A 14,998-nucleotide genomic window follows, 5' to 3' on the forward strand; every position below is an offset into this window, starting at 1 on the left:
TACTCCTTGCTGCTGTTATAATTATGCTATAAAAAAGTCGGGACAGACTTGCTTTGTTTTTTATTATTTTAATATATTGATAGCCTAAATTGTACAGCATCATCTGGTTCGAGAGGCTGCGGTGTTTTCAGTTTGGCCGACTGTTGATTAACGATATAGCAAATGGTGGCGTTTCATATGGACGCTGAAGGGTTCCTTGAGCGTAAAAAAATTACGCTTTGTCACGCTGTCTGAAAGCGTCTGTAATGACGCACTGAGATGAGAACGCATTGTCTATTTCTGACGGAAGCCACGTCAAGCAGCACAGAGCAGATGAACCAGGCAGGAAGTCAGACACAGAACAGCATAGGGAATTGGGTCGAAATAAAACACCCTTTGCAGACTCTCGATCATATATCAACAATAGTTGATACACAAAACGCAGTTAAAACAGACAACAAAAAGAAACAATTTAACTACGTAGTCTACTTAACCGTGGTAGAAGCACTAAAATCAAGGACAACTGAACAAATAAGCAAAATCTGAACAAGTCAGCAAAATCAGACAGGCAAAACACACTTATTCTGAAATATTCCATGCGGATATGTAACGTTAGCCTGTGGAGAGTGGAACAGAACAGGCTCACAGAGAGCTGATATCCGTAGTTGAAGCACACAAAATGACAAATTAACAAAGCATTAACAACGTGTAGGCTCAACGCTCAGCTGCTGAAACACTTGAGTGAGTAGACGCCAAACAAAACCGCAGCACTGCTGCTGTCTGTGTCAGTTTGGCTCTAGCTTCGTTTGTTGTGAAATGTACACGCCCTGTGCCCACTCTGATTGGTGAGTAGGACCGTAACAGGAGGCGCATGGAGCTTGTGATTGGCGAGCAGATCTGTAACACAAGGATGACAACAGAATGAATTTGTAACTGCATGACTATTTACGTTTAAAACGGGTCAGATGTGCTGGATAATTAACCTACATTTTAATCGCCGTCTTCACGATTAGCTAATCACGTTCTTTAAAATCGCAATTTTGATTTGAAAATGATTAATCATTCACCCCTAAAAAACTAGGAGACATCATCATAATTTATCTAGATAAAATAAGATAATACTACATGAAAGGTGTTGCTGTTTTGAAAGATGTACGTTGTCAAAGAGGAACATTCACCATATCAAAGTGGGTCATACTGACAGGACCATACTGATACTCGATAAAGGTCTTTTATGCACAAAGTCTTCTATCTTATGCTATGGACAACCAGCTGAAATGTGCCTGTATCTTACTAAGTGTGTTAGCGTGTCTCTATCACTCTTTCCCTACCTCCCGTCCTCATTGTGGCTCTTTTATTCCCTCCTGAGCGGCTCCGTCACCCATGTCGCCGGGGGACAAGGAGAACGTAGCGTTTTTCCTGGATCAAAAATTTACGAGCAATTAAAAGTCGGCCGACGGCCGGCATCCATCAGTCCTGCGTGCTGCTGCCGGGCTGGGTGAGGGGGACTCGCAGTAAACCACAGGCTATATACTTTTATATCTGTTTTCCCTCCAAAGAGGGAAGGTTATGACAAAATGATGTTTTACCGTCCCCAGTTCCTAGCGCGATGTAGACATCTTTCACGGAACAGGCTCGTTGGAGGTCAGAGCCCCTGGAAAGGAGGCAGGGAAAGAGAAATATGTGTGTGTAAAAGTGTGTGTTGTGTTTATGTTGGCTTACTGGTGACAGAAGCTGTTAACACAATAGGAATAACATAGTATCTGCTCCTCTGGTCGATCAGTTACTGAGGAAAGAGTGACCTAATTACTCTGTTGTTTATGACCGCAGAGCTCTGATTTATTTCCCTATGCTGATGTAATTTCAACACTGACTCTTCCTCTTCAGTAAAGGCAGCAAGGCACATTTTTTTCAAACACACACACACATGCACAATGATCCATTGCGACACACCTAATACACAAAAAAGCACGCAAACCCTCATACATCAACACCGTCACTCTTTCACATTTTCTGGCTCCTCGCGACAGGCCCAGACTCATTTGCATCCTTAATTGTGTTGTAATGTACTTTTAATTTGAAAATGGAGGCAATTAATTATTTTGATATGGAACAAAATGCCGCAAATGTAAACATTCTAATGGTTCTCCGTGAACAGAGTATCATTTTTCAAAAGAGGGATTGAATCTTATCTAATTTTTTAATGCCATACTAGTTTTTTTCCCCCTGTAATATCGTTTTACCACTTGCGCATTCTCCTTGATATTCACTTTGTCTTTGCAGAGAGGGCAGCGTTTCTTTGATCAATTCCAACCGCTGTTATTTTCTATCTAAATCTCCCACAGGATAATTACTGTAGTTTCACCTATCAGAAGAGATTAACTGAAATTAAGCCTGTTTGGACATTCTGCTTCTTCTCTGTACGTCATCCCTACGGTGGAATTCGCTAACACCAGACTCTCCACTTTCTATTTCTGGGTCAGAGAGGCTTCAAGTGGAGATGTGGATGGCAGATTACGTTTTTTTTCCTCTTCCGTCGACCATGTGATCGATAGGTGTCGGTGTTCAAAGGATAGCAAGCAACGCCGGAGGAGAGGAGAGGAGAGGAGTGGAGAGGAGAGGAGAGGAGAGGAGAGGAGAGGGAGAATCATTTGTACAGGCCCTGAAAAAAAACTGACATTTTCACTCCCTCAACCTGATAAACTCCCCACAGAGAGGAACAGGATGGATGTGTGTTATTTTTTCCGTCTTTTTTTTTAACCCATTTCCATCACCTTTTCTCGCTCATTCTCTCTCTCTCTCACACACATACACACTTTCTGCCCTCTTATATAACCCCCACCCACCCAACCACCACCCCTCACCCCTGTCTCTTTCACTCTCTCCTTTTGACTCTCCTGAGGGTGCTGGGAGCTCGCTGACATCACACCCGGCCTGGCAACAGCCTATAAATTATGACTGACAAGTCTTTGGACCAATAAAAGCACCACCATATTTCATGCACAGTAAATCTGATTGCAGATTGCTCTGGCGTGTGGCGGCTGACATGTTTATTGTCGTCATGGCGGTGGGAGCTGAGTGCGGGGGGCGGGGGTTTCTCCCCCCAACATCAGAGTTTCTAAAGCTCCCAGTCTATATGGAGGTCAAACAGATGGGAACTCCGGGATGCGGGCGACACCTTCAACCCACCCAACAACCCCCCCAAATCTCCAAACATGCGCGCACACACACACACACACACACACACACACACATAAACACACATCAATGACAACTCACGCAACATCTATACGGCAGCTATTTTTCCTTCAGCTTTAACAAAGCATGTAGCATGTAACTGCTTCTTTCAGAGAAACCATCTGTCCTCAATCCGCACATGTTCCCTATGAAACTTTTGAAGAGGTTATACACAACAACTCCATTCATTTGTCTTTTTTAAAGTGACAGTGTGACTTTTGAAATAAGAAATTACACATTCTAATTCATAAAACGTTTCTTTTGCTACTACAGTCTGACTTGGTCCAGTATCACAACTGTTAAGAAAGATTAGAGAAGTTAAGAGAAGTCCACACCAGCCACCTTGTGGAGCATTGCATTTTTGCAACCACTTATCATGTTTATATAATATTTGTGAATCAGTAAACAACGTTTATGTTAGTTTTGACATTCTGACAGCGTGATTCTGATATTAGTTGACATATTAGCTATACACATTTTGCGAGCCTTTTACCAGTTCCTAGCATAGACTGTATAAAAGAAGTCGACGTAGTCAGCGTTACATCACCTGTTGTTTGTGGACTGCCGTTTTATCCGGCGGCACCAGACATGACCATATTTTGACGAGAGCATGGAGCAAGCTAGCCCGGTTGGCAAGGTACATCTGTAATTCACGTTAACCGTGATTTTAACCTGGATACTAATTTTAGCTAGTGAAAAACAGGCTTAAAACAAAATGTACTCAGAGAAAATGAACAGCCAACTTCTAATATGCTTTTCAACGCTGCTGGTTTAATGTACACAGAGCAGCGGATATGAGTCACTCGAGCCTGACTGACAGAGACTTGTCAATCACAAGGTAGTCCCGCCCTATAGCAACCCCTGCTTTATGGTCTATTTTCCTCGTAATGGGACCATTTACTAAATGAACATCATGCTGTGTTGAAGAAATCTTGGAACTAACGATTGAGACCATAAACTCATTAGTAAAGTGTTTACTGAGGTAATGAATCAAGTGGGAAGTAGAGTCATTTTGCCATTATTTCTAATGGAACCGGACTTTTTTTGCAATCAGTGGAGTCGCCCCCTGCTGGTTGTTGGAAAGAATGCAGGAAGTGTTGTTTGTTAGCTTCGTTTCCAGTTGATCAGACGGCCTGAAGGGGATACTACCAGCAGAGCAATAACATAATGCACAGCAGAGTATAGAGCAGGTAGACTAAAAATATTGTGAATTCACAACATTCACAACATTGAATGATGATTCTCATAATAATATTACGACTTTTTTCAAGACATATCAAGAACACAGATATGTGGGAGAAATTTCATAGTGCAGAAAGTTTTGAACATGAAACCCTGCTGAAACACAGGAGCTATTAAAGTTCAGTAAGTTATAACTAAATTATAATAAATGAATTTATCATTGAGGTGAAAAGGTGCCACAATCACATTTAAAGAGGTTACTTCCCCAAACAAAAGACTCAAACGTGGAGGGAAAACTATATCATGCCTGCATGTGTGTTGACTCAGCAGAAATGATAAAATTAGATGAAGGACTATCAGGTAAAGTTATGTAGCCTATAATTTTAATTTAAGTTAAATAGGCTACAGCTGTGTAGCGCACAAAAGCCGTTACCATGGTTACTCTCAATAGAGCGTCTGCCGTTTACTCGTGGAGCGCTGTCTTACTTCTCCCAGACGCTGCATCCTGCCGTCGCCTCCCTCCACTGCTTGTTTAGGTGGGTGGTTTTCAGGCTGATCAACATCCCACCCCTCCTGTGACCCGTGGTTTGACTGTATGTGCATTCAGAGCCAGTGAGCAACGGAATTTCAAAATAATGATAATTTTAAAAAAATATCGGCGTTAACGTGCGATAAAAAAATTGTCGGCGGTAATTAATTAAGGTATTAATGTGATAATAACGCATCTCATCTCAACCTCCTGCTAGTTATTACTGCTATGCTATGCTGCTATCCTTTTTCATTTATTATCCAAACCAACATACACTTTCTGTGTGCCCAAGAACTTTTTTAGGGAATAAGACTATAAAAACAAAGCACTTTTATAAACTTTCTAAATCCTCACTGAGTCAACCGGCAACAACATGTAGAAAACTGCACATTACATGCATACAAATATTATACCGTGTGATAAATCAAAACACAAACTAGCAAACAACAGACTGCAGTCATACAGCACACACCTACAGAATCCAAATAAAAGGAAAGCAAGGTCTTTTCCATCTCTAACTCCCTGGTAACTATTCAGCGTTATCAACAATTTCTTAAACATTGATCCTTTTATTACACAAATCATATCTAATCTTTAATGTATTGTAACAACCTCATTGATGGTAAGTAACTCTGCTCATTGCACTGTCTAGTCCATCTGTCCTTGCCCATGCAATAAACCATTGTTCATAATTAGCCTGCAGTATGATCTGGCCATTACAAGTCCTCTGCCACAGCCCCTAAATGGACAGATTTCAACAGACACCCGCTGGTGTGATCGGCATCATTATATTTTAATTAATCCATTCTTCTCACAGCAACACAGTAATTACAATCTATTTTATGACACGGCATGCTGCGAAAGAGGGGATGGAAGGGAGAAACAGGAATGCAGCGAGAGGAAATAATAGCAAGAAAAGGGAAAAGAAGGGGAGAGGAAGGGCAGTGAGTTAGAGCCAAGATGAGGAGAGGAAATTTTAAGGTGAGTGAGACAGAGAGCACAGACACACAAAACTATGACTGATTAGAGATATGTCATCTCCCAGCGCTGACATTGTAAAAGCATTGTAAAAGCATTGTAAAAGCGTTTATACGATGTCTGGAGTAGCACAGGGCTCACTCTCTCTCCCAGATTCATGCTTCATACAGTCAGAGGGAGAAGCTCCATTTCTTCCAGCATCTGTCTATATAAATCAGAGCAGGTACGGACACTCAGACATGCTGTGGGTGTGATAATAACATTAGAGGATTACAATGACACTCCTCCCTGGACAAGATTACCTGTCTCAAGTGTCATAAAACAGCTGCTTTTTGCAGAAGCGCTTTATATGAGGAGAATGTGTAGGTGTGTGCGGGCACATTACAGTGGTGTGTGTGTACGTGGCAAACACAGTAGTGAACAAGTGGAAGATGACATCGTCTGTGTGATCCATCGCAAACTGTTCACTTGAGTAAACTAGCAATAAGTAATACCTGATCTCTTCAGTTTAATTTATAAATCTGTGACGTGCTGTTAGCTTAACCTTACTTTAAATTCAATATATCTGTTAAACAGTTCTGTGTTAGAGTCGTTCAAAAAGTGTGGTCAAGAAACCTTTGGGTAGATTATGCAGGTAGCAATGAATTGTACACCATTTAATTTACATGCAATTATCCCAGTCAGAGATCATATAGGGATAATTATTGTAATCATACATTTCATAATCTATCGGCAACTATTAAATCATAAACCCTCCATGTTATGTTACACATGACAAGACAAACAAACAAATTTTTTATGTCCACACCTGCAACAAAGGTGAAGCATAATTAAAAGATGTCATTATTATAATCAGCTACTAAGCAGGTTCTGAATGCATTTTTTTAGAGGTTGCTGATCTATCTGCAATTTGATTTGTATGTTCTTTACCATACAAGTTGAACATCGCCATTAATCAGTTCCTGTAATCCCGTTAAAACCATTCAGTCACAGGCCAAACTTGGGTTTTTGTACTACTTTGCAGTTATTAAAAAATTAAGATACAACTAATGTGAATAGGTGCATTTAATAATTAAGAATGTAGAATTTGCGTTCAGCCAAACGGTACAAAATGCATTTATCCGAATTCTGAATGTGTCAAATATTCAAATGGACAGGGTTTTAGTGAATTTGACAGCAACAATGGGAGCTCCTAGCACAGGCGCATTATATATACGTATTCACTCTACAGACATGAGGGTGATGTAATTTTCTCAAGTAACTCTTGGAAAGAGAGCAAATAAGCATATTTCCCAAAATGTTGAACTGTTGCTTTAAAGAGACGCAACCAAACATAGCCATACATACTGCACATGTTGCTTAGACAGCCATAGCAACAAGTAATCAAGGGTTTCAGCTGAGCATAATAGCTCACTTTGCTTTTAAAGAAAGGAACAATTGATATGTAAATTGTGTGATTAATACACCAATCACTTTACATGTAAGCCTCACTTAAAAAGGTGGGCAGAACGTTGGCAGAACACTAGGTTTAAATGTAACCCCAGTGATGATACCACATTTGTGTTCAAAACCATTGAATGTTTGCGTGGATGTATCACAATACCTATGGTGAACATGGTGTCCTGCTGCGTTGATGTTCCACCCAGGCTCTTCAGGGTCAGGGATCTTTGCTGTCTCGGCAATCAGATGCTGAAGATCCCTCCACGTCAGGTTAGGACTGGGGCGAGAGACATGAAACAGAATACCATCAAACGCATCCTTCACTCGGCCCGTGTTCTGCAGTCACTGAAACCACAGAGGAAACACTTCAACTCTGCGTGGTACTCTGAAAAGAAACCTGCAGGGAGTTCAACGTGTGCTCTAGTCTTGTGTATAAAGAGGCTGGAGGACTGTTTTATAGGCCTTACAGCACATGCACACATGAAATGTTTATACCGTATTAATGCTATGGTTTATTGATACATAAACCGCTGCGATGAGACAGGTCCCCTAGAAATAAAAGCAGCTGTTTAAGTCAAGCTTATGGTTTTAATAATGGTGTCAGTAAAAAACTGAGAATCCAACAAAGAATATTTGAGACTTCAACAAAAGAGCCTAGAGAGTTGAATGTAGAAAAAGTCGTCTTTTTAATCCTAGGCAGGGGAATTCTAATAGAGCGGACTCAAGTGTCATGTCAAGCAATATACTAATGGAATCCAATTAAGACCTTTAAACTGCGCCGAGAGCTGGAGGATATTAGCTCCGTTTTCTATAACAAAAGACCAAAGGGTCGTCAACGAGGGCTTTTTCAGGATATAAAAAGCATAAAGGAAATTGGGTTTTTCTGCTTTATCCACTCATTATTGTTCCCTAAGAAAATGAGTTGAATGGAGTATAAGAAAACCGCTTGGCCACCCATTCTGAATAGCCTTTTCTCTTTCTGAGAAGAAATGCCTCTACTGTTTGCTTAACATCTGTACACGGACAGTCGTTTCTCCAGTACAGGAGAACAGAACAAGGTAATTAAAGGTGTCCAACACAGTTAGACTTCCCATCATCAGGAAATATCAGGCACAGATAAGTGCAATACATCATGTATGTCTACTCAGCAACGTTAAGGTAAATCTTCACAGCTTAACAGTGCGGCAAATGTCTGCATGAAGATGTGAAGAAAAGCCCTTGGAAAAAACCCCCAACTAAATCACAAGTAGCCTCTTCATTATGGTGCCGTTGCGCGTTAGACACCTCAGGAAATATCAGGCGCAGATATAAACAGATGTATTCCATTCACGTATTGGTAAAAACGAAGCAGAACAAAAGCGAGGAGAGAAGCTTTCATTAGCAGCATAAAACAAAACCCCGGCAAGCAGGGAGAGCAGGCAGCTAAAACAACACGATAGGAATAATACCACTAACACTAATAATAGACGAATAGAATGAAACAAAACACAACGCACAAACAATTATTTTAAGCTTTGATTTCAAAGGGATTGGAGTGTGTGTGTGTAGGGGGGGAATAGGCTTTGTACTTTTGAACTGTTGCTGCTCACTGCATGCGTCTGTGTGTATGAGTGTGCTTTCTGTATTATATATTAGCAGCAGCAGTGTGATTCTGTTGTGTGCACTCCCCCACCTCCATCATCAGCACCACCACCACCACCACCATCACCCCTCTGGTGGAATCAGAGAAACCCCCGCGGCCCCGGCTGGTTTGCATAAAGCAAACAAAATTAAATTTGCTTTGCTAAATCAAAGCATGTATGGTATTCCAAGCCGCTCTCTCTGGGACAAATTACTTCAAACGGCCTCCTTTGTATCATAACAGAATTAAAAAAAAGAATCAGCCCAATCAGCAGCTCTCCAAAACCCTCAGCTCGGGAATTAATTATTGAACCGAGGGCTTTTCTCCCTCCTAGCGGTCTGCGACACAGATCTATTTATTTTGGAAAAGTCGTTTTGCTCTTAAAAACACACTGTTGGCTGGGAACCCACTTTACTGCTATCTCTCTCCCTCAATGTTTTCATTCCTCTTTGCTGCGCAGCCCCTGAAGGGACATGTGAATAGGTTTAGGCCACGAAATTAATCTGAAAACCCCACGACCAGCATCTACCATAGCGCTGGTTAAACAGAAGTGTTGCTTATGGTGTAATGGACTTAAGATGAACTGAGCTGTTAACTTGTGAGGTTTCACATAGCGTTTTTTTTTTCTCTGCACTACCTCTTTGCATCAACGAAAGAACATGTGTTTTCTCCTCCTGTTGGTTTTGGTTTGGCGGCGAGAAAGAACAAAACTGGAATTTGGTTTGGAGCTCAAGACAAAGAATATGAGCTAAAGCGAAGGATCCTTTAAGTTGATTTGTAGTGTTGGTTGTTTTTTCTTTAGTATTTAGTTATACTTCTAATTGACATGCTACATGTGATTATTTTTATTGTAAACCTTTTACAGTATTTAGAGAATACAGATTCTCTGTTACCAAACCTTGCTGAATATCAACTGTTGTCCTTGCAGTAACCTTTAGACCAAAAGACATACATGTAAAAAAAATCTTGCATAACCTGCAGCATGGAACTTCTGTGTCCACCTTCTGAGAGTGAGAGAAATACACAACACTGCCGACGCGCTGAGACATAAAGGCTCTGCCATACTGAGTTGCTGCTGTCGCAACGGTTGTCCCCTCTTCAGCTCTGACAAACCAATTGTTGTTGGCATATATACGCCATGTTGCCACAGACACCGAATTTAGAAACTCAGCAAAATGAGGAGATATTTTCCTGGCAGTGATAGGATTAATCAGCATTAGGAGTGCAACAACTAATCGACGTAGTCGACAAAAATCGATTATTAAATTCGTTGCCAACAAATTTAATAAATCGTTTTGTTTATGACTTCATCAACAGAGTAAAGTGATGTTTACAGTAACGTTAAAGTTACTAAAACAACATCAGAGCTGCAGTAACACCTTCAAGACCTAAAACCTCCAGACTGTGACAGCATTTCACTCTTAACTCAGCCAGAAAGGTCGTGAACTGCAGCAAAGCTGAGCTCTCCTGGAAACACCAGAGCATCTGAAGAGGAGGCGTGTAACGTTGTGTCTCTGTAGATGATGAAGACTCGTCTCGTAAGCTAGTTAGCGAGCTAGCTTCACGTTAAAGCCGTATTACTTCACGTTATGAGCTGAGAAATTTTCTATACAGTTGGTCAATTTGATTGATTGTTACAGTAATGGTACTGTGAGTAGCACATAATTATGATACACAACGGCCGCGTTCACCTTCCAGATGTGCCCTTACTTTACAATCATAAACGATGCGTCGCTCATGGCAACGTTCCCAGCTGGAGAACGTGTTGCGGCCGAGTGCGCAAGATTTGACAACACCGGACAATTTCATTCTTTCTAAAGAAGAGAAAACACTTCTCCTGTCTGTGCGTGAGGCGGCAGCTAATCCGCCCCAAACTCCCTTAAAAAAATCACGGAGTTGTGTGAGTTGTTGAGTTAGGGGAAACTATATTTGTTGTGAAACGTCTACTACAAAATCTTTATTATTGATCCCCACGTTCATTAAAAGTTCATTTTTGAAAGCAGTATTTATTTTATTGTCTTGACTGTTAATTAGCACATGCCTAAAACAACCTCAGTTTTAATTTAAAGGCTAATAGCTAAATGACAGGCATTGTGATTTGCGATTCATAGCCCAAATAGTCGATTATTCGTTTCAATAATCGATAGATTAATCGACTATTGTTAGTTGCAGCCCTGATCTGCATTGTGTGAACTCATTTGGCAAGGCCATGCATGTAACAGACATTCATTTCGATATAAAAGTCCCGCATTTAAAGCTGAAATAGATCAGGTTACGGCAAGACAACGGATGGCTAAAGTGATGAAATTAGACACATCTGGCAGAGTAAACCCATGGACTGTTTATAAAAAGGTGCAACCCCACAAAGCCAATCAGCTATTGTCACTAGGACAGTATGCAGAGCATCTCCAACAATGTAGATGTGCCATTTTTAGGGTTTCACTAAACCCCTCTGTACAAAAAGGACATAACATACTAAAAGGTTACTAAACAGTCCAGATTTCAGCTTTAAACTCTGGTCACACCAGAAAAATGGCACCGCAAAGTGTTGTGGCAAAAAGGTGGGGTAGACAGCATAGTGACTAATTGCAGAGCTAGCTGGCAAAGTGCTGTACTGTAGCTGACGAGCTAACCAGCAAAATGCTAGCTGGCTGGGAACATGCTATTGCTAGCTAGCTACATTAGCTTTCCAATCTCCAAGCTCACGATCTAGCTTGGCTGCTCAACAGACACTACATTAAGTTAACAGAGTTTATTGTTATGTAGTATCACTGACGGGAAACCATGCCGCTTTTGTGGAGCAACTACTCCAGCAGAGTAGGGTTATACAAGTGCAACACAGCTAATACCATGGAGTCTTCTATTTAGGGCTGTTCAATAGGCCTTTTTTGGAAGACATTTTACCATGTCACAGTAGGAAAAGGATGTGTGCTGAATCCCACTGAGCTGCTTCAGTTTCAGCGTCCTGGTACGGTGCATGTTGGCTCATTGTCACATTGTCATAACTTACTGGGGCAGCCTACTTGATTAGAACACAGCCACTTTTAAAGTGATTAGTAACAAATATGCTTTTTCTACTATGATTATAAGTCACCATGTCTGTTTTGAAAACTGCCTGGTACGCAGCTCGGCAATTGACTGATCACACTGATTGACTCGTAAATGTTGCTGTTTTAAACAATACATATAAACTGAGACATATCTTAAAAAAATACTACACTGATCCCTCCTGTGGTCATCAGGTGACTCACAATTAGCAAAAGCAATGCAACACTGACATATGACAAACAAGTTGCATTTTGACAAAACCCAGCGACAGCATCATGTTTACTGTCATGGATTATCTCACTCTGTGAAAGCTGTATTCACCACTGGAAAATTATATTTGCAGCCACTAGCTTCTTGGAAAGGACGAACAGCAACAAGAGAGATAGAACTGGGAACTGACATCACTGTTACAAAGACGATAAAATTGAAGCATGTTGTCAATGAACATGACTGGGCTGCAGCTCACAGGAGCTTGGGGCATAGTGCAACAATATATGAGCCTCCTCCAGAACCTTACAGCCTTCATCCCCTCGCCAAGGCTCACAAAGCAGCACAGCAGCCGTCACAGTGAGCACACAACTGTTTACAAATCCCCAGTTAATAGGATCAGGCCTCATTGACTGGGCCGCTCCGATGTGTCTGATGTAATCTATTAGCTGTATGATAGTCAGTGTCTCAGTCCAATCGATAACCCTGGGCCTCCATATTGCTCCACTGTGGACTGTTACTTCTCTTTAGTGCTGCTTAGAATGCAGACTTAGTGACTATAAAGTGTGTGTGTACGTGTGTATGTGTGTGTGTGTGTGTGCAGGGGTTTGTGTCCATCTACTTGTCTTTGTGTGTCACATCACGCGCTTGTGTGACTTTCTGAGTGTGTGTGTTTCAATGTGATTACAGTAGCTGTATTCCTGCATAGGAAACATGTGTGCACAATATTGTATTATGTACTGCAGTTTGTTTATGTGCAATGTTAAATCATAAAACATACATACTATCGCTGATGCTTAGGCGAATGCTAATTCTTTAACACTTGCATGAATGCACGTGGGGATTGCGTGTGTATGTGTGTTGTGTAATTATGTTGACATTTGTAATATGCGTGCACCTATACACCGGTGTATTACTGCATATGTGAGTATTAATGTGGCTTTACAGTAGATGACATGTATGGAAGTGCATGTTCGTGCATCTGTGTGTGCGCGCTGTGTTTGTGTGTGTCGGAGTGTGTCTATGGCTGCTGTAACTGGGTTTCCAATTAAGTTGAACCACAGGCCGGATCAATGCTAGTCCTCTGTGTGCAGGAATGAGCAGCCCTGGGCCCTCAGAGCATGCCCACGAATAATTTATCACTCACACTGGGCCCAAGCAAAGAGGAGAAGGAGGAGGAGGAGGAGGAGAAGCAAGGGGGAGGAGTAGACAGGGAGCGCAAGGACAAAGTGTCCAGCCCAGGGGAGAGAACGCGAAAGATGGGCAATCGAGGGGACAGAAAGATGGAGGGGTGAAGAAAGAGAGAGAGAGATCAGGACTCAGAGGAAAACACTGTCAGCTCCCGATCATTTAGAAGCATCACACTCAACATTTGGTTTTTGGTAAACAACCATCGAAAATGAAATTCTGCAGGGAGCACAAGCCAGATAATTATTCATATAATATTTTCAACACAATGTACTATATGTTTGCTAGCACGGTAAGTAGTAAAAAAGATGAAAATATCTAACATAGCAGCAGTTTCCAGTAATTTCCTTTTGCAAATCAGACATCATCCATACAATGTCATCTACCTCTAGTTTAATGTAAGCTTCTGTTGATTTGAGCACATATTTATTGCACTTTGCATAAATACTTTTTTAAAACTGATTATAATGTGACATTTGCATTGAATATCACATCATTTGTTACAATTCTTATCCATTGCAACAGAGTTTACAGGAGCTTTAAAAGTATTATTATTAGTAATATAAGTAGTACTATTCATACACAATGTCACTACACAAAGCAACAAAATCACTTCTAGACATTTTAACGCGGAAATGTTACATATTATACCTTTAATAGAAACTAATGGTAAATATCAGTCGAGCTTGTTAGGCAGCAGGATATAATGTGTTGGTACAAGACAAGCAGCAGTTTAAACCCCACTGTCTCATCCCAGGCAGCGCATCTTCTGCTTGGACACTTCGCATTTAGATCTTCTGCCGAGCCGCACCACAGCTTTAGTTGAAAGGCAGAGAAACTAAAACACTTGTGGTGGTATAGATTTACAGAGAAGTACAGAAACACCCACATATAGAAATGAACAAACACAGAAGAAGCAAAAGCACACACACACACACACATATTCACACAAGAGGGCCAATCACCCGCTTTTTCACTGCACAAAAATACAAAAATGTACATGCACACCCATACAGAAAAACATGCCAACACTCATAGTGACACACAAAACAGCAACTGCAGCACTCAGAACTACACAAACGAAATGCATAGTATCCCCACCCTGCCGCGTGTCAGAGTCCAATGTTCTCTCTGTCTCTGTCCCTAGTTTGTCTCTATTAATCTCACAGTAGCGAGGCGTGGACTGGTAAGACGCTCCACATCGCTCTGTAATCTTCTCTTAATGTGCTGCACTCTAAGCCTAAGTGAACCCATTTGGAGTGACTGTGAGCAGACTGAGATTCCTCCCATGTTATCTGAACAAGTGTTACTAATGGGTTTATCAATTAGGCCAAGTCCAATAACTGCATGCCTGCAATCTCCTTTAAATACACTCCACCGGCGTAGCCCTGATTTCTGTGGTTAATGAGTACACGTGTACCCGTGTGTGTGTGTGTGTCTGTGTGTTTGTATGATTGTGAGACCACAGACAGGTTGCCACTGTATGCCTGTATTTATGTGTGTGTATATTCATTTCTCTGGTTCAGCACCATGTGCTTATACCACACAGATTAATGAGTTCTTGTGAGAGCTTGATAAGCATGTAGATG

The 14,998-nt window shown here is 41.2% G+C and overlaps 1 protein-coding gene across 4 annotated transcripts in view; it reads right to left on the reverse strand.

Annotated features, from left to right (window-relative positions):
- LOC123968423 (furin-like protease kpc-1) overlaps positions 1-14,998 on the reverse strand; it is a 194,204-nt gene that overhangs the window by 48,832 nt on the left and 130,374 nt on the right. For all 4 annotated transcript variants that reach the window (XR_006824457.1, XM_046045178.1, XM_046045177.1 and 1 more), the window contains one exon: positions 7,509-7,622. Coding sequence is in view for 3 of the 4 variants with exons in the window: in XM_046045178.1 (XP_045901134.1) it covers positions 7,509-7,622 (114 nt within the window). In the remaining variant the exon portion in view is untranslated. The remainder of the gene's footprint in view (positions 1-7,508; positions 7,623-14,998) is intronic.

This window comes from Micropterus dolomieu, linkage group LG03 (assembly GCF_021292245.1).
Source record: "Micropterus dolomieu isolate WLL.071019.BEF.003 ecotype Adirondacks linkage group LG03, ASM2129224v1, whole genome shotgun sequence".
In the NCBI taxonomy this organism is placed as follows: Eukaryota; Metazoa; Chordata; class Actinopteri; order Centrarchiformes; family Centrarchidae; genus Micropterus; species Micropterus dolomieu.